Genomic DNA, 19,673 nt, shown 5'->3' on the forward strand with positions numbered 1-19,673 from the left:
AATGGCTTGGCCAGGGTCACATGGCCATTACGTGGCAGCTGGCTCCACAGTCTGTCTTTACTCGCGTGCTGCACACGCCCTCTTGCCTGCCCCATACGTGACCTGGCCCCATCCCCACTCCCCGAGGCAGTGGGGCTCTGTCCTGGCCTTCTCTGCCGTGCCAACCCCCATGCTGGCCCTGCACTAGCCTCCTGGCCTGCTTCTCCCTCAATACACCCTGCACCCGTGCAAGCCAACAAGACTCAATTTCAGAAAACCAGCAAATCATCTTACCGGGCATTGACTGTTCCGTCTCAGAAATTCCAGGGCCTCCACACTGCCTTCTGTCTAAGCCACCCTGGGCTCCTGAATGCCCCCGGCTGGGTTTCAGCTCCCAGCCTTTGCCCACACAGGTTCTTTCCACTCAGCCCATCCCCTCCCCAAGAACCACCACCTCCAGGAAGCCACCCCGACTGCTCCAGGTCAGCTGTCACAGTGTCTGTGTCACCTGGCCCGAGGTGGGCTCGTCCTGAGCCAACCCTAGTGCTGTAGGGACCAGCCCGTTCCTGCCCCCGCTGTGGGCGGCAGCTCTTCGGGTTGGTGGGCCGGGACTCCCTCTGCAGAGCCGCTTGTGCCCTTACTGGAGAACTCCTGGCCAGAAAGAAGTGAAGGGACCAGGTTCTAGCTCTGACCTTGGGCACCACCCTCACCATCATAGTGAGGGCTGCAAGTCACCGGCATCAGAAACACCTGGGCCGCTGGATGAAAACACAGATTCCCAGCCCCAACCCTGGACCTAGAGAATCATTCCTATCCTCTGGGTGGGGCCCAGGAATCTGTACTCTAACCAACGTCACAGTGTTCTAAGACGCTGGGAAATTAGCCAGCAAGTGTCCTACACTTTGCAAATCACGTTCTCATTTTCTATGGAATTGGATCCTCATAGCATCAGTTCAGCTCAACAGTCGCTAGGGGCTCAGTCAACAACAGAGTCAGGAAGAGAAAGGCAAGATCTTTGCTCTCGTGGGGTTCTGTCCAGTAGCTTGCAGGGTGTTAGCAAAGACCCAGAGGAGAGAGAAGATGGGGAGGGATAATGGGTTCTTAGAGGAGGGAATGACCCAGCTGGGTTTTGAAGTATGTGTAGGAGTTTTCCAGAGAGATGGGGATCAGCGAACAGCAGGAGCCTCCATTTTAAGATGGAGCAGTAAGAAAACCAAACATGATGGGGGTGGGATGAACCCTTTGGTGTGGGGGGCTGAGGACTGGCTGGGTGAGGTTGGAAGAGAGGGTGGACCCTTCACAGGCACCAGGAGGCCGTGAGCTCTCCCTACACCCCACAAACATCACTGTGTGGGGTCTGTGCCACTGGCCCTAGGTGCCAAGTGGTGTCAATTCTGAGGCCACGCAGACAGGGGGATGGCAGAGATGAGCCTGTGGGCTGACACTTGTATCCCTGCCACCCCCGTATCACTCTGGTCTGACTACAGCTGAGGGAACTGCCATGGGATGCTTGGTGGCACCAGCAGGCACGGCCAACCCCTTGTGGCTGGTGTGGCCAGCACGACCTGACCCATCCTGGATTCCAGGTTGGGGTTGGCCTGCACCCGGGACCGGAGGGAGGGCCGGAGCTGGACAAGACTGTTTTCTGGCCCAACACTGCCACCTGCCTGTCGGCATCAGCACTACAGCCCAGGCGCCAAGCTGAGCCCTGCGGGGCTCCAAAGACCCCCTGCTCATTTTGCCGCACAGGTTCGCAGGGTAAACCTGGAGCTCCAGGGAGGGTGGGCAGAGTCCCCTGAGGACGCACATCTCTCCGCATGCCCAGGCCCACACCCTGGGGAGACGCGGTGCTGGGCTGACCACCAGTTCACAGGTTGGGCAGGGGATGGGAATTTCTGCATCCAGGGGGTCTCGGTTCTCTCCTCCACTGCTCCCCACACCCTGCCCCGCCCCAATCCTGCATGCACGTCCATGGCAAAGAATCACAGCCTCTCTGGAGCTCCGGCTCTGCTCCTGAAGGAACACAGCTCGTGTCTGAGACACGTTCTACCAAGGCTGCAAGACGCCAGTTGGCAGCTGCCTCAAGACCCAAGCTGGGAGGGAGGGTTGTTCTCTCTTCTGCCGCGTATCCAAAGCAGTGACGGCAAAGGGTCTGTTTGTTCCCTAACACAGTGTGGGCAGGAATAATTTTTAAAGTATTTAACAGTTAAGAGCTGACGATGGCCTTCTTGGATACCGTCACCATGGCTGTGAATATCTGACACCCTCCTCGTGGGTGTGAAAATTCAATACTCTCACCATGGGTGGGACTGTTCAAGGTCTGCACGGTGACATCCTTACCATGGGTGTAAATATTCGCCTGCAGAGGGGAGAGACTGGTGAGTCAGGGGATGTGCCCTTGTCCCCCGCAGGGTTACACTCCAACCGTTCACCCCCCCCCCGCCCCCACGGCCCAGTCGCCTGTCCTCCTGGCTGCCAGGGCCAAGAGAGAGAAGGAGCCTCTGTAAGTCGAGTATAATTCGCTTTTTAATGAGAAGAACGTGTGTAAATGACAGGACGCCACCGCCGTGCGCAGATGGCGGTCACAGAATCCCCTTCAATTCATTCTGCCCAAGGAAGGGAGGGAGGGAGGACGCAGGGGGGCTCGAGAGCTGGCAGCCCCGGCCCCACCTCGGTCCTGCGGACTATGGGGTCACCGACTGTTGGCCTGCGCACGCCTCTTGAACAGTAAGCAGAGATCGAAAGCACAGCAGCAATAATACTGGGTAAGTCCTTCCTTGCTTAAAACATCTGAATTAATTCATTGAAGGTATCAAAAATATACCCTGTAAACCAATATATCATTTACACCTGCCTTTCCTTCCCACCGCTGCGGCAACGATGTATGAAAAAAACAGTCCAGTTCCTCGGAGCAGCCGCTCACCCCAGGCCGCACCCGGCCCCGTCGCCCGCCCATCTGGCCTGACTTGGTTTCCAGCGGTCTTGTCGGCTGGGGCAGCCCGTGGGGACTGGGACAAGAGCGCTGGGGCCTGGACAGGGCCTGTGTCCGTCTGTCCAGAGTGCTAAGCGGGATGGGGACAGAGGGCGGGTGCGGGGGCTGCGAGCTCAGTTTAGACTTTGGTTCCAAATGCGTTAGGTGGGGAGGCAGTGGCGTGGGAGGTGCGTGGTCGTCCTGCTTTGGGTCCCTGGCCGCCCCGGCTGTGTGCGTGTGGCCGCCACACGCCTGCCGTGCCCCCTCCCCGGCCCCTCCCCTCCCGAGCACCAGGTAAACATCCCCTGAGTAAGGTCACTGCACAGGGCCAGCCGGGGCGGGAGTCGTAGTTAAGGCTTTAGACAGGCAAGGATGCCGGCTCTGGACGGACGGACGGACAGACGGGCGCACAGGCAGACTCAGGGGCTCCTTCCTCGGTGGGGGGAGTCGGCAGCCGCCCGCCGCTCCGGCCACTCGCCGGCCCACCCCGTTCTGAGCCTCACTCGCTGTCGGAGAGCGTCTCGTACTGCGAGCAGAGCAGCGGCTTGGGCTCCTCGTCCCAGGCGTGATGGGGGCCAGCCAGGGGCCCGCTGCCCGCGGGGAGGCCAGGCGGGGGCGGGGAGGCCATGACCCCCGCCTGCAGCCGCATGATCAGGGGGTTGTAGGGGAACGGTGTGGACCCTGCGGAGAGGCCGGGAGAGAAGCCCCGGAGGCCCCGGTGAGCCTGGCGGCCCCCAGGGGCCCACCCACCCGCCTCCCCAGGAGCTGGGGCCTCGGCCTCCTGCCTCCCCACCCCTTCTGTCTCCTGGAAGCTTTCTCAAACTGCCCACCTGGCCTCACTGCCAGCACTCCCACGCCATTCATGCCCGGCAGCCTGTCGCCTGGCCCAGCGGGAGCCGCCTCGCTCTTCCTGTCCTCGCCCCCCTGCGTCTGTCCTGCAGCCAAGAGCTCTCTTGGACCTGCGGGAGATCACGCACCTCCCCCAGGGACCTCCTCGCATGCACAGATAAGTCGGGGGCTCCCCTGAGGCCCCCCCAAGCCTGTGGGACCGGCCCTTGCCCACAGGCCTCTCTCTTCACTTCCTGAATCCTTCATCCTCGCTCTAAATCGTGCTCTTTCCCTCCACCTGGGCCCTTACGAGAAGCATCCTGACCATCTGCGAGCCCCAGTTCAGCTGGCCAGGGCCCTGGGCGAGTGTCTCAGAACAGGCCTGACCACGCGCTCTGCACACAGTAGGTGCTCGGGCAGCCGGCCAGGCCCACCTGCCCGCCCCCGGGGCCCACCTGCGGACGAGGGCCGGTCCTCCCACACGCGGTTGGTGAGTGGGGTCCGGCGGTTGCAGTCTCCCTCCGAGTGCACTGAGGAGACGGAGGGTGGCCGGTCCCCAGACGCCAGGCCTGGGGCCGGGGACTTGGCTTTTCGGCTGCTGGGTCTGCCAGAGACTTTGGCCTTCCCGCCACCACCTGCAGGGGGACACATGGGAAGGGGCCGAGTTGGACTGAGGACAGTGCTCGCACTGTAGAGGTGGCGGGGGTGGGTGGGTGAGGCCCTGGACCCCTGCTTCCCGGGCCCCCCGGGGAGGGGGAACAGCAGCCCAGCCCCCTGGGAAGCCAAGGAGATCGACCAGATGGCCAGCCCCAGCCGGGAGCCTGGATCTGGAGGGGTCTCTGCTAGGGGAGTGGGTAGAACTATTTGCAAAGCCCCCTCAGGCTGCCCTGAGGCCCCCTACCCACCAGGGGCTAATACCTCAAGCACGGAGCCTCAGGCCTCTGGCTTGACCCTGACCACCGCCCCAGGACTGTGCCGGGGCTGGGCAGGCTGCAGGCCCTCTGCAGAGAAGCCAGGGCCCCTGAGGCCAGGCCTGGGCCCTCATTAAGTCCAGAAGCTTCCCAGGGCCACAGTGTCCAGGTCAGAAAAATGGCTCAAGAACTCTCTGCCTGGCCCTTGCTCTGATACGCAGAGTGTTGATCAGGGACCCAGGGCAGAGGGCGAGCCAGCCCGTCTGGTTTCCCTGATTCATGAGTTCGGATCTGGTACACAGATGCTGGTCTCCACCCCATCAGCCCCGAGGGCCAGCCGTGAACATGCTTGGTGGCCGCAGCAGACACCGGGCCCACTGGCCTGGCTGCCGTGAGCCCAAGGGTCCCCCCGATCCACACAGAGAGAGTGGGTCCTCACTCCAGCCCCATCTCCCCCAAGGAGACACAAGCTGGGCCAGGACGTGGGCATCCCGGGACGAATGCCCAGCCGGGGAGGGAGGCAGGGCAGGGCTCGGGCAGCGGCGTGAGTGTTTTTAGAAAAGCGGCAGCTCCTTCGGGCCCAGCGGGCGCGGGCGGGCCGGGGCCAGGCAGACACCTGGGGGGGTGTCCGCCCAGCTCGGGGTTACCCAACTCCAGGACCATGTCAAACACGCACAAAAATAGAGTCACAAGCTCCAAAGCTGGAGGGGGGTTGGTCAGAGGAACGCGGAGGGAGGCGGGAGGATTAATGACACCGGGGTGGGACAGACGGGGTGGAGGAGGCCTGCAGACCTGGCGAGGTGAGCGCGTGTTCCCTCCGTCCGTCAGCAGCGGTTACGGGCATAGCAGCGGGCAGGCTGGCACTGGCATTCAGAGGGTTAAAAGCATTGGCGCTGAGCGGGTGCTCCTCCCACTGATCATATTTACCCATGAGCGCCTTTCTAATAATGGCCTCCAGCCCCATGTTGGTGCTGGCATGTTCCTGCACCGCCTGGCTTCTGCAGGTCATGAGGCCTGGGAGAGAGACACACACACAAAGGGGGCCGCAGGGGCCGGGGGGACAAGGGGGAGAGAGGGAGAGAGAAGCAGAGAGGGAGAGAGGGAGGAGAAGAAAGAATACACAGTGAGCACATTTTGGCAAAGCAACGATTCTTGATTTCCCTATCTTCCCCCCGTGTTTCCGCTGCAGGGTGATGGGGGCGGACGGCTCCCTCTGACTCGGGCCCTGGAAGCCCTCAGGAATTCCCGGTGGGGGAAGAGGTGGGCTCGGGGTGGTTAGATGACCGCCCCCCCCAGCCTCATTCCTACTCTGCCCTCGGGGAAATCAGAAGCCCCTTCTGGATCCCTAACCCCCAGCTGGGGCTGCTTCTTTTTGAAAAAATCGAGTGGCCTTACAAAGGAACGGGGAGCGGGATCAGGGGGTCCCCTTATTTGGGGGAAGGGCTGCTGGGAAACTAAGACAAGCCAGAGCTCAGTGCTGGGCGCTGGGGGGTCCACCCTGGTTCCCGGGGGCTGCTGGGAGGAATGGAGGGAAGGTGACCAGATGGTCCTCCGGCCGCCCTTGCCTGCGAGGCCTGGGACCCTCAAGCCCCCTGTCTGCCCCCGCAGCTGGGTCTAACTCTCCTCCCACCCCCTCTCCCCGCCCGGGAGCCACAAGGAGAAAGAGGTGCAGAGACGGACGGTGGAGAGGGGGGTCCAGCCATGCAGTTACGTGCGTGCGGGGGGTCAGGGCAGAGCTGGAAACAATCACATGGCCGCCCCCGGCCCGGCCGCCCGGCACAGAGTGGTCCGATCAACAACTGTCCCTCACGAATCCTTCCAGACACCCACTTCAAAGTCACGCCAGTCACGCCTCGTTTTCTGTTTACCAGGTTTTCTGTCCCTCTCTTGTTTGCTTGTGAACCGTTCTGGGGACGTCTGCAAACCCTGGGGAACGTGCCTCTTTTTGGCATTTTTGTTAAACCAGACTTTGCTTCCAAAAACCTCCGACGAAGCTCTCTGCCTGCCACTGGGCAAAGTTTTCACGGATTTGAAAACTTCCACTCCAGGTCAGTTGTATGATTACCAAGTGGCCGAATAACGGGTCTTGCTGACCCCTAACTCGTCTGTAAACTGGACCGATGGTTCCTGGGAGGCTCGGAGCAACACGGCAGCATCTAAAATCACATTTCTAAAGCCACAATTTGCTGTCTACGTTTTCACTTTCTTTTCTTCCTTTTAGTTTCAAGCTCATTCACAGCCACAGGACCCCTTGACGGGTTTTTAGCTGTGTCTCGGCCATGCCTCATCAGCACTTAAAAAAAGTCACGTTGGTCAAGGAAAAGCAAAATCTCCAGCGGGGGTGAGTGGGGCGGGGAGGGGGGAGAAGCATTTATGATCCTACAAACTAAGACACTGGGAAGTGGAAAAAAAAGATGTTAGGGATACAGGTCATGATGGTTCCTCGGTAGGCTGGCATCCTACGATCACAGACGTTACTGAACCTGCCACCCAAGGTCACGGGTCCATGGTCTGTCAGTGCTAGGCAGGAAGCTGACCGTCTCCAGTCCTAAAGCAGCAGAGACGGAGGTCTGGGGAAATTCTGTGTGTGTGGCCTAAACTGCTTTGAAAAATAGTTGAGTCTAATTTATATGCAAGTTCCTTGTACCGCATGAATTTCTACACACACACGCACCTGGGTCGGTGTATGAGCATCTCTGAAATGGAAACATGAAAACATTCATTTCTGTCCATCTTGTTGTTTTGGCCGAATCGTCTCCTCCCCATTGCCCGAGGCTCACCCAGCGTCTAGTCTCTGGGTGGGTGGACATTCCCCAGTTGGGACCCCCATTTAGAGGCCCCGTGGCCCCCTGATAAAATCCAATGGCTGCCTTTTGCTCAGCACATTCCCAGAGCTGCGACGGCCCTCAGGGAAGGTCAGCACATCCCCCCAAAGATGCCTCGTTCCTCCCCATACCGGGCAGGCCTCTGGCGGAGGGTCAGCCCTGTCTGCTCTGGCTCAGCTGCTTCACACCAGACACCAGGTGTTTCCCCAAAGCCCCGTCCCAGTCCTTCTACAGAGGCAGCCGAAATGCACAGTGTAACCCCACAGGCTCCAAACCATCATAGAAGGCTTACGTTTCAGTGTAAAAATGTGTGTGAGGGCTTCCCTGGTGGTGCAGTGGTGGTTGAGAATCCGCCTGCCAATGCAGGTGACACGGGTTCAAGCCCTAGTCCGGGAAGATCCCACATGCCGCGGAGCAACTAAGCCTGTGCACCACAACTACTGAGCCTGCGCTCTAGAGCCCGCGAGCCACAACTACTGAGCCCACGCGCCTAGAGCCTGTGCTCCGCAACGAGAAGCCCGTGCACGGCAACAAAAAGTAGCCCCCGCTTGCTGCAACTAGAGAAAGCTCGTGTGCAGCAACGAAGACCGAACACAGTCAAAAATAAATAAATACAATAAATTTATATTTAAAAAAATGTGTGTGAATTTTACACTCATCTCTGGAATACATCTGCGCTGTTTCCCCAGCTCCCTGGATGGAATTTTCCAGTAAAACCGATGCTCCACCTACAAAAAACGCCCACATGCACACACAGGCCCACTCCACACACTCACATCTCCATCCGAGATCCCAACAGACAGGTTCCGGGTAGTTGTGTGTGATTCTAATTCTGTCCTACATGCACCAGAAGGCCTTGAAATTGAACTCCAAACAGACACTCCTCGCCAGACCCCGCCGGCCTCTTGTGTGTGTCTGCATCCCCACCGCAGAGGAGGGGACACACTTGAACTATGAAAGGCCACCTGTCACCATGGCTACGGCTGATGTGAGGCCCAGTGACCTCCGAGGCCTCACTCCCAAGTCTCCTTCCAGGTCCAGACACCCAGCTTGACCTCCCTGGGCGCACAGTGACGGGGGAGGGGCAGGGAGGGGACGGGCTGTCGGCCGAGCAGCCCAGGGTGACCGGGTTACCTGCTCCGGTGATGGCGGGCATGTTGAAGATCTCCGTCCCGGGCTGGCCAATATCTGGAGGGGGACGACGAGATGGGTGAGGCCTACAGGTCCTGGAAAGCACCTTCCCCCCTACGTCCCCTGTCTGGTCTCGGCAAGGTGCACCACCTGGGAGCTTGCTCAATGCAGACAGATTTAGCAGGGCTGGGGCAGGGCCTGAGAGTCGGCATTTCGAGCCAGCCCCCTGAGGCTGCTGACCTACTGGCCCAGGCACAACACTTGGCAAGGTTCTGGACTTAGCAGCCTGGGCCAGGGACTGTCTGCAAGGCTGCGACTCCAGCCCCAGAAAGAGAAAAGCCTCTGCAGGGCCCTGAGCTCCCCGCGCTAGTGACTTTTCCGAGGCTGGGATGTGAGGTTCCTTCACTCGTTGCTTCACCCGCTCATGTGTTCTCTCGAGCAGCTGCTATGTGCCCGGCTCTGTGCTGACAGGGTAGAGCTAAGCTAGGATTTACGTCCAGTAACCGCATAAATGGGGAAAACAAATCACAGGTGTGAGGCGCATCGTGCGTGGGGTACACACGGGGTCCTCGTAAGGGCGTGACCCCGATCTCTGGCGCCCACTACGAACAGACGCGTGCGTGCCAATATCCCCCGAGTGCCCCCCGTGTGCCGGGCATCATGCTGTGACAACCCAGCAAATGCCTACGGGAAAAGGAGGGACAACGCGGGCTCCCTGAACGTGAGGTGACCGGCCGGCGGGTCCACCCGGCTGTGCTAACCCCCAGCCCCTGGTGGCCCCGCCCCCAAGGAGGGTGGGCCCTGGTAGCCCCGCCCCCAAGGAGGGTGGGCCCCTTACTGTATTCTGGCTCGTTCCGGTTGTGGGTGTTCAGCTTCTTGTTGATCTCCTGCTTCTTGGATTTGACCATGGCCGAGTTGCTCTCGGTCAGCTTGCTGAAGAAGGCCGGCGGCTGGCTGGTGTTGCCTGGGGACTTGGAGCCCATCCTGCTGCGAGGGTCAGACACCCCAGGTCAGTTCCCTTGACGACGGGGAGCTTACCACCTGAGCTGCCTTAGAAATTCAGAATGAAGCTTCTCCCACCTCGTGCTTGCTTCCCCCACTTCTTAGGGCCCATGTCTTCCGAAATCCCCTCTGTCATCCACCTATCCTTGGGCTCAGGGTGTCTCTGCAGAGCCCCAGCTGCCCCGGTGGGCCACGCCTGTCTACCTGCAATAGCCGGACTCCCAGAAAAGAGCCTCGGGAACCAAAGTGGGCTCAGACCACGTCTGCCCCTGAGGTCAGGGGGCCCTTTCTCTCCACCTCCATCCCCCCCCCCCGCTCCCCGGGGCCCCAGTTTGGTCCAGCACACTTAGCTCTTTATTTCTCAGATCCTCAAGTGCCGGCAACAGGGGCCGGGCCTGAGCTAAGAGACCCCAGCCCACGGCTCAGGAAGCAGCCGTGGAGGTCCGTCAAGTTTTGACCTTGTTTAGCGGGTCTGAGGCCCCCCGGCTGTACCCCAAAGCCCTTGCCAAGCCCCCAGCTGCACAGTGGTGGATTGAGGCTGCAGGTGGGAAAGGGCCCGAGTCCCGAGTGCCCCGGGAAGGGGAGGGGCTGCCGTGCAGGCACCTGGGCTCCACCTGCTCCCCGTGCCGGTACAGCAGCGGGTACACGGTGCTCCGGGGATGCCCGGGCTCTGCCATGCCCTCCGGCGGGGACACAGGTTCTATACCATCCTCACTGCTGCCCAAGGCTGACGTCTTGCTTGGCTCTGGAGACCTGGGCGGAGAGAGGGTCCCCGCGGTGGTCAGAGCTCAGGGCTCCCTCTTGAAAGGGGGCGCATCCCTTTCTCCACTCCCCGCTAAGCCCTGCCTCGTTCTAAACCAGGGGTTAGCACGCTTTTCCTGCAAAGGGTCAGATAGCAAACATTTCAGGCGTCGTGGGCCACTTGTAGTCTCTGCTGTATATTCTTCTTTAGAAACGTAAAATCATCTTTAGCTCGTGGGCCACGCAAGCACAGGCCGTGGGCTGAATCTGGCTGAATCCCTGCTGCACCCCGACGCCAGGGACCCCACTGTTCCCCCAAAGCCATGCCGCTGTCTCCCCAACTCTGTGCGCCACCCGGAATGGCTCCTTCATCCTAGAGCGGGGGTCCCTCCCCGTTCCTCTCCTCTCTGACCAGGGAGCCCCCCAGGGGTAACCAGGAGTGCAAGTGTGTATGTGCCCGTTAGGAGGCGGCGCTCACATCACACGGCTCTGCTTCGAATCCCTGCTCCGCCACTCACTGGCTGCGTCCCTATAGGCAAATGAATTCACTGCTCTGTGCCTCAGTTTCTTTGTCTGTGAAATGGGATAACACTGCCTATGCTTCCCAAGGTTGTGGTGAAGATCCTGGTTAACAGGTGTGAAGTATTCAGCTTGGTGCCTGGAATCCCCCCGAGTGTGGCGTATGTAACAGCTATTGTCCAGCTGCGCCGTGACCTTGAGCAAACTCCCTGGTCTCCCTGAATGAACCTCGGTTTCTCATACGTGCAATGGCTCCAGGCGGGCCTCGCACTTTACTGGGCTCAAGCTTCCCGCAGCAGACACCTAACAGAGCCCTCTCGGTGGTGACCAGCAAGGGGCACCCTGTCTCCCACCGCCGCTCACCTCTTGCCCCCTTCACTGTGGGGTGAGCCACGGGCCGGGGCGCCATGGTCCGGGGCTGGGAGGTAGAGGTCGCTGGGTGGGCGGCGAAGGTCCAGGACGGGGCAGCTGGCTCCAGGGAAGGAGTAAAGGGGGGCAGGGAGGGGCGCGCTGAGCTGCTGCGGGTGGTGCCGTGTGTAGTCCTGCGTGATGACCTCCTGTAGGCCAAGGATCAGGGGACAGGAGCAGGGTCAGGCGCCAGCCATCTGCCAGAACCTTCCAGGCGGGGTGAGGGCTGGACTGAGCTTTGGGGGCAGGACCCGGGGGCTTGGTCCTTGGCTCCCCAGGGGGCTTCGGGCCTGCCCACACGGCCTCAATGCCCCCAAGTGCATGGGGTGGGGGCACTGGCCCAAGTCTCAAAGTGGGCCCCCAGGTGGGTCGGGTTCCCCTGCCCAGCGTGTGTAAGATGTGGATCGCAGCTGGGCTCGTGCACCTGAGGCTCCGTCAGCTGGATGAGGGGGCAGATATAGCACCTGAGTTTGAGACTCTGGGACCCCTGGCATGGCTCGCCCTCACCAACCCCCAGATCCCTGGCTCACTTCACCAGGACTCAGTTTACCCACCAGACAGTGTATGGATCCTCCCCCCCTTCCTCGGGGCCGGGTCCCACCCCAGGTGCAAAGGCAATGAGGAGGGGGCAGGGGAGGGGGCAGGGGAGGGGGCAGGGGAGGGGCAGGGGAGGGGCGGGGAGGGGCAGGGGAGGGGCGGGGGGCAGGGGAGGGGCGGGGAGGGGCGGGGGAGGGGCGGGGGAGGGGGCAGGGGAGGGGCGGGGAGGGGCAGGGGAGGGGCGGGGAGGGGCAGGGGAGGGGCGGGGGGGCAGGGGAGGGGGCAGGGGAGGGGCAGGGGAGGGGCGGGGAGGGGCAGGGGAGGGGCGGGGAGGGGCAGGGGAGGGGCGGGGAGGGGCAGGGGGAGGGGCAGGGGAGGGGCGGGGAGGGGCAGGGGAGGAGCAGGGGAGGGGCGGGGAGGGGCAGGGGAGGGGCGGGGAGGGGCGGGGAGGGGGCGGGGGAGGGGCGGGGGAGGGGCGGGGAGGGGGCGGGGAGGGGCGGGGGAGGGGCGGGGAGGGGGCGGGGAGGGGGCGGGGGAGGGGCGGGGAGGGGCGGGGAGGGGCGGGGAGGGGCGGGGAGGGGTAGTTACACTGATGTGCTGTGCCAGCGTGACCACCCGCTGGTGACCTTTGACCCCTGCTGTGGTCTGGAGCAGCGGGCTGGACGAGGGCTGGCTCTCGGGCAGCGGCCGCAGGTGTGGGAGGTGAGCAGCCTCGCCGCTGAGCTTCCCCGGGCCTGCGGGCAGGGCAGAGCAGGTCAGGGCGTGGCTGAGGGGGGCGAGGCGTGTGCCTGGCGGGGCTGCTGCCCTCAGAGCCCGGCTCTGCCCTCTGAGCTGTGGTGCGAGGCCGATTCCGCCACCTCTGAGTGCCTCAGTTTCCCCACCTGCGCGATGGGGTGACAACTGTCCCTGTCTCACACGCGGGGGGGCGGGAGGGGGCTCGGAGGCAGGGCGGGACCCTACCTGGCTGCTTGTGCCGCAGGTCCCCTTCCAGGTGGCTCTTGTCGAGTTCCTCCAGGTGCTTGGGGAGCCCCTTGTCATGGGTCAGGCTGGGTGAGCTCACGGGACTGACGGGCTCCACCCCATCAGGGCTGTAGCCGCCGCCGTGGTAACCTGAAGCCGGGTGAGGCCACGAGTCAGGCAAGCGCCAGGGCCAGGCTGCCCCTCCCAGCCTCCCCTCCCACACTGGCGGGGTCTCCCAGGCCGGGGGTGGGAGCTGGGGCCGAGGGAGAGAGAGGGAGAGAGCCAGCATGGGGTCTGCTGGCCGGCCAGGGGTGGGGGCAGAGTGAGAAAAGAGGGACGGGGGCTGCAGGGAGAGAGGGCTGTAGAAGAGAGCTGGACACGGAAGCAGCGCAGAGAACAGGACGCACAGGCAGGAGGGTGGAGGGGCACGGGGAGAGATCCAAGCAGAGGGAGAGCTGGACAGCAGCACAGGTGGGAAAAGGGACGGAGACGGAACCGGTGGTGCTGGCGGGCCAGGGGCGGGCAGAGTGACAGGGGGGAGGATGAGGCTCTGCGAAGGGAGTGTAGGGGCAGTGGACAGGCAGTGAGGGAGTGAGGTCGGTGAGGGCTGGGGCGGGAGCGACACTCAGGTCCCAGTGTCCCCGCCGGGCCACAGCCCCGCTCCAGCACGGAGGACGCCCCTCGTCCCCGGGGCTGCTGGCTGGTGGATTGGCAAGGGGAGCGTGGGGCAGAGTACCCCCAAGACGCCCTCACGACCTGGGCAGGACGCAGGGGGCAGGTTCCCAGCTCCTCCTGGAGAGTGGCGGCGCTCCCCCCGCCCCCCGTCTTCTCTGCACCGAATGCCGGGGGGGCGGGAGGCATCAGCCTGCGCCCCGCTCCCCAGACAAAGGTGCAAAGGGGGAGATGGAAGGCGCAGCTAAAGTCAAAATCACAGATCCATTCATTAAAGGAAAAAAAGCGAAAATCCAAAACAACACAAAAAAATCATGATAAAACGATGTGCAAAGGATGAGGCTGCCCCCCGCTCAGAGCGGGTGTGCGCGGCTGGAGGAACCATCAGAGCGTGCAATCGACGAAGACGACTTTCAAAACAAAAAACCAAAACCAACGAAAAATGGGGGAAAAATAAAAAGCAGAGATCTGAAAATATCTTTAGGCCACAAGACGGAGCGGGTGGGCGGTGGGGCCAGGAGTCTTACCATCGCGAGGGGAGTCGTTGGCCAGCGAACCTCCTTCTCGCGGCCCTTTATCGTGAGCAATTTGACGCATGATTATCGCGTCTATGAAGGTGGCCGCTGTCAGGGTGGTCTTACCCAGAGAACGGAGTTCCAATTCCTGGATGGAAAAGGGTTTACTTTGAGTCTTTTCCCGGTGCAGGTCCGAGGCCGAGGCGGGCGGCGCTGGCTGGTCCGGGCTGGCGTGGTGGGGCGTGATGCCCTTCGCCGGGGTGCGGGCGATGGCTGCGTGGCCGGAGCCAGGCGGTGCCAGGGGCCGGGGCTCGGAGCCCTTGCCGGGGGAGGACGCGGGCTCCAGCCCCGCGCGGGCTGGGGGCTTGGCGAGGAAGGTGTGGCCGGCGTCTGCTCGGGGCCGCTCGGGCCGGGTGACCCGCGGGGCCTCCTTAGGCAGCAAGACAGGCTCCAGGAGGGTGGGGTAGACCCCGTCGAGGGTGCCACCCAGTGGGCAGTGGGTGGCGGGTGGGAATGTGGCGGCCGGGCGGACAGGCGAGGAGGTGGAGGTGGACCTGGGGGAGGAGAGAGGGAGGGTCAGCGGCTGCGCGAGCCACAGCCGGGGCCTGTGAGGCCGAGGCAGGGTCACTCCCTCACTTTGACACCCTGCGGAGTCTCCCCTGCCCGGAAGAGCTCCCACTCTCCCTACTGCTCTCAGAATAAATGCTGCCTACCGTGACCTGCGAGCCCCCGTGCCATGTGGCCTCACCTACACCATCCACCTGCCGTCCATCCAGCCCATCAGCTCGTCAGCCCAAAACTTTTTACTGAGCACCTACTACGTGTCAGGCGCCGTTCTAGACACTGGGGTACGGCAGTGCACAGAACAGACAACAGCACCGTACGTTCTAGGTGAGAAGACAGACTACGCACGTCTTAATGTGATAACGTGATAAATTAAACCCCTATCAGTGTGGCAACTGCTCAGTGAACGAGTCTGGGTCACGTTCTGCTAAGAGAATGGCAAGGGAGCTCTTAGGCAGGGCTCACGGAGGGCTCTGAGGGGCTGGCTCATGCGCCGGGGAGGAAGTGAGGGAGCCACAGGGCAAAGGCCCAGAGGGCGGGCTAGGGCGGGTGGTTAAAGGACAGGGCAGTGGGGCCACACGGGGCTCCCTGTCGTCCCCTCTGCCTGGAGCGCTCTTCCTTACCCCAGAGGCTTATGGGTCTAGCCCACAAGCCCTCAGAGGGCACTGCGTGCGTCACCCATTACCGTGTCCCCCGTACCCAGCACAGGGCAGGAGACCCACCGCAGGCCTACCAGGAAGAAGGAGTGCACAGATGCCCTCTCTCTGACCTTCACAGGGTCAATGTAACTATCCCTGCTCTGCAGATGAGGAAACAGGCTTGGACGTGAGCTGGCCCGACACCATCTCTTGTGGCCTGCCAAGCCTAGCGTTTTCCATGAGGAAGCCTTGTGCTAACCCTCTCTCCCAGGGGTCTTAATTCAGCTTGATGTCCCTGCTATAGCCTCTCACTGGTGGTTGCTGGTGGGAGCTCACGCCTGGGTGCCCCACTCTGAGACTCAGGCGCTCCTTCCATGCGTACCCGCTGGGGACCTGACTCAGAGGGGACAAGCCTGTGTGCTTGGGAAATGATGTCATTTTTCATAATGGGAATGGTGGTGGGGAAGGTATGATTTAGACTAGCCAAATGGAAGCACGCTTGCATGAACGGATACTTCATTTTGGAAAAAGCAGCCGCCTCTGAACTGTCGCTGGTGGGCAGGGGTATCGGGGAGGCTCCCTCCCCCGTCAGGCAGCTCTGCCCACAGACCTTGGGCAGGGGGTGGGAGGTGGGTCTTGGGCCTGTTGTGATAGGAAGTGGACTCCGGGGGGTGGCGGGGGGGACACATATGGGAACTCTGCAGCTTCTCCCATCTTCACGGAACCTCTGGACTTTGTCCAGGCAAGAGAGACACCATCTCCTCCCTGTAGGGCCCTGCTGAATCCTGGGAGGAACGGGAAAGGCCCTCCTCACAGGCCTCACTCTGCCTCTCCCTCTCCGCTCCAGACTCCATTCCTGAACTCGACGACCTACCCAACTACTCCCCCATCCACCCACCCAACTCGTCATCCATCTACCCACCCAACCCCCCCAGCCATCTACCCAACTCATCACCTGTCCACCTACCCATCTATCCACCCACCTCCCCACCTACCTACCTAACCCAACCCAACCAGCCATCCACCCACCTACTCAACCCATCACCTATCTACTCACCCATCTACCCATCCATCCACCTACCTGCTCACCCATCTAACCCAACCTCCATCCAATTACCCACCATCTGTTCACCCACCTCCATCCATCCACCTATTCACCTAGCTCTCTAACACAACCGTCCATCCATCCACCCACCCACCCGCTGTTATCATCCATCTACCCCACACCTGCCCGTTCATCTAGCTCCGCCACCCATCTATCCACCACTGACCCACCTAGGCATCTACCTACTCGCCTGTCATCCACCCACTTACCCACCCAAAGTCTATTATCCACCCATCCATCCATTCATCTATCCACCCACCCATCCAACTAACCCAATCACCCATCTCTTTACCTTCTCACCCACCTACCTGCCCAGCCATCGCTCACTCTCCCGTATACCTCCCAACCCATCGGTATACTTGTGCATCCCCCCAACCTGTATCCAGTGACCGCCCCCCCCCCGCCTGTCCCCTCCCCTGTGCCAACCTGGCCCACCTCAGGACCGTGGGCGTGCTGGGCTCCACGGAGGTGATAATGCTCTTCATGCCCGTGTTGTGCAGCACGCTGGGCCTCTGCTGGATGGCGTCCTGGGTCCGGGGTGAGATGGGCGAGTGCTGGTGGGAGTGGGAGGCGGGGCGGCTGCCGCTGCTCCCACCCCCACCGCCGCCGCCGCCACCGCCGCCGCCGCCGCCACTCTGCTCCGTACCTGGTGGAAACAAGCCGTGGGATCAGAGGGGCGGGCCACGCGCAGCCACAGGGACCGCTGGGGCGCGTGCTGGCGGCTCCGCCGTCCTACCGGGCCTCCAGATGGGCGCGTGCTCCACCGTGGTGGTAGACGCGAGGATGGACTTCTCCCGTTCCCGCTCCCTCTCGGACGAGGACGTGGCCGTGGGTTTTGTCAAGTGGGTGGGGCCTCCTGGAAACCCAAAGGCCTGCGGCTCAGCCCCGGACACAGGAAGGGCCCTGGATTTGTCTTCCAGGGTGGAACAGAGAGGGCAAGGCATCTGCCCGAGGACACCCAGAACGGGGGTGGGGGCCTCACCTGGGGAGAGCGGGGAGCTGCTGAGCCGGCTGCTGAAGTGCTGCGGTGCCGTGGGGAGGTAGGCTAGGCGGTCCATGGCGGTGGCTGGAGTGCCTGGTGTCGGGGGCACCAGCACAGGCAGGTGTGGCACTTGGGACAGGTCGATGATGCCTGTGAGAGAGGAGGTGGGGCCGGACTGCAGCGGTCGGGGGAGGAGAGGGGCCAGGCTGCCTCCTGGCTGGACCACCCCAGCCGGTGGAGCGCCGCGTGTCCTCTGAGAAGCAGCACGGCCGGATGCTCCCTCCTTGGTCCCCGCACCGGGCCCGCAGGACCCTTCTCTGAATGCCGGGTGCTCACAGCACCCCGTCCCTTCGCTCCCAAACCCTGAAGTGGATGTGGCTTGCAGTTGGCACCCCTGCATACCTCGCTATGCCCGTTTTGCTCTTTTGCTGTGCTCTTGGTGTGCCCTTTTTGCCTCTGACCCTATGCAGTCCTTTCCTGGTACTCAGTCCCCACTGTATGAAATACCTAGTGTGACCGATTTTACCAACTGGACCGTAACTAGTACTTGGTTGTTCCGGAAGCACATTCCAGAAGTGTTTCCACAAGGCGACTGTAATATGCATATGCAAAGCAACCACGGGCTGGTTTCGACTCAAGGGAACCTGAAGTTCAAACAGCCTCACATTTCCATCTTTTTTTTTAAACTCCAGGGACCACACATACCAAGAGGACACAAGCACGTGCACAGCCCGTGTGTGTGCGTCCAGGACACACAGCACACACAACCTTGCACCACCTGCCGGGTCTGTGTGTGCTCTCAGCGCAGTGATACAACCCGAGCCTCTAAGGCAACTGCTCTAGCTGCCTTGGCAGGGACAGACGTGCACGCGTGGGCACGCTCGTGTCCTGTGCTCTCAGGACCCTGGGCAGACCAGGAATAAGGCCAATTCTGGGGGGTGGGTTCTGCCCACCCACGTGACTGGCAGCGCTCTGCCCCACCCACCTCGCGGGCCGGCGGCGTAGTTGAGCGCCAACGAGGACTCGCGGGGCGACAGGCCCCTCAGCATGTCAGCTCGCTGGGCCATGGCGGTGGCCGCGTTGTGGTGCATCTGCTGCGAGGTGATGTAGTCGTTGATGATTGTCTGGCGGTTCTCCAGTGCCGCCGTGTCGGGGTAGCCGCGGATGAGGTAAGGCGGGTACAGGTGTGGGTAGGTGGGGTTGGGGGCCAGGTGCCGGGGCAGGTAATAGGCAGCGGCTGCCGGGAGAAAGGGAGCAGGGTCAGGCCGGCCCACACCTCGGCTGGGAATGCCACTCCACCCCGCCGGTCTCAATGCCCTCACAGCTTCTCCCAAACACCCCCCAGAAAACAGAACTGAGAGCCTAGGAGGAGAAAAACCCTCGCTGCCCCAACACACATGTGGGCGCCTCTGATTGATAATGTTCTTTGGACGGAAATCCCCCCAAACACAGGGCATCCAAAATGGGGATCACTAAAATACCTAAGGGCTGCATCCTTCTAAACGGATTTTCAGATCACGTCCGTCTGGGGAACGCTCACCCTTGAGCCCTCTTTTGATACATTTGCAATTTTAAAGGCACTGATAAGTTCCGCAGGAAAAGAAAACCACTGAAAAACGTTTAACCCAGCATGTCCCTCAGACCCCTAAGAGAAATTCTGTTTCTCACCTAAACTGTTGACACAATTACACTGTTGGGTCTCCCCCCCCACCATGCCTCAGTTTCCCCACCTAGTGGCAGCTAGTTGATGCCCGAGGAGCCCTCGGGCTGACACTGATGCCGCAGGGTTCTATGGGTCCGGGACAATCACCTGCATCCAGAGGGATCCCACGGGGTATGGAGGTGGGGTCAAAGGCCAGCGGGATGTGGCCGCGGTACAGGTCCACGCCACTCACACCCCGGAGCAGGTGCTCGTAGGGCGACATGGGGTGGGGGTGGTGCTCAGGCACAGTGCCGTGCGGGGACTTGGCAATCTCACGGGGCGTGGACGTCAGCTTCCGATCCTGGGACGCCTTGCTGGACGAGAGGCTGCCTGTGGGGACGGGCCAAGTGGGGATGGCATCAGACCTCTGTGCCATAGGTGTCCCAGCCTCCAACACGGGGGCTGCCAAGGCTAGCGCTTAGGGGAAGTCATTTGAGGGTAGGGTCTCCGGGATCCCCAGGGACCAGGCCTCGTCATCCATCCATTTGCGTCTAGTTCATTTTTCCTTTTATTTATTCATTCACTCACTTGCTTCTGTTTTTTAGCTCTTTTAAAAAGTTCATTCTTTCTTTCCTTCGTTCCCTTTCTTGTGCATTCCTTCAATCAACCAAAAATATTTATTAAGTGTCTACGACATGCCAAGCACTTTCTAAGCGCTAGGGCTCCCCCGCTGAACAAAACAG

General features: G+C 61.6%; 1 protein-coding gene across 26 annotated transcripts in view; it reads right to left on the reverse strand.

Moving 5' to 3' along the window:
• Positions 1–2,487: 2,487 nt before the first annotated feature.
• The window catches only part of NCOR2 (nuclear receptor corepressor 2), a 223,385-nt gene continuing 206,199 nt past the window's right edge, over positions 2,488–19,673 (reverse strand). For 11 of the 26 annotated variants that reach the window (XM_060170641.1, XM_060170650.1, XM_060170646.1 and 8 more), the window contains 15 exons: positions 19,099–19,320; positions 18,274–18,525; positions 17,289–17,438; positions 17,043–17,162; positions 16,733–16,952; positions 14,012–14,553; positions 12,813–12,962; positions 12,441–12,586; positions 11,271–11,464; positions 10,251–10,400; positions 9,484–9,632; positions 8,649–8,702; positions 5,482–5,703; positions 4,234–4,413; positions 2,488–3,631 (listed from right to left, as the gene is read on the reverse strand). In XM_060170641.1, coding sequence (XP_060026624.1) covers positions 3,450–3,631; positions 4,234–4,413; positions 5,482–5,703; positions 8,649–8,702; positions 9,484–9,632; positions 10,251–10,400; positions 11,271–11,464; positions 12,441–12,586; positions 12,813–12,962; positions 14,012–14,553; positions 16,733–16,952; positions 17,043–17,162; positions 17,289–17,438; positions 18,274–18,525; positions 19,099–19,320 — 2,933 coding nt within the window. In that variant the 3' untranslated portion in view covers positions 2,488–3,449. The remainder of the gene's footprint in view (positions 3,632–4,233; positions 4,414–5,481; positions 5,704–8,648; positions 8,703–9,483; positions 9,633–10,250; positions 10,401–11,270; positions 11,465–12,440; positions 12,587–12,812; positions 12,963–14,011; positions 14,554–16,732; positions 16,953–17,042; positions 17,163–17,288; positions 17,439–18,273; positions 18,526–19,098; positions 19,321–19,673) is intronic. The other 15 variants (XM_060170663.1, XM_060170656.1, XM_060170655.1 and 12 more) reach the window with 10 other exon arrangements.

Source organism: Lagenorhynchus albirostris, chromosome 14, assembly GCF_949774975.1.
Source record: "Lagenorhynchus albirostris chromosome 14, mLagAlb1.1, whole genome shotgun sequence".
Lineage (NCBI taxonomy): Eukaryota > Metazoa > Chordata > Mammalia > Artiodactyla > Delphinidae > Lagenorhynchus > Lagenorhynchus albirostris.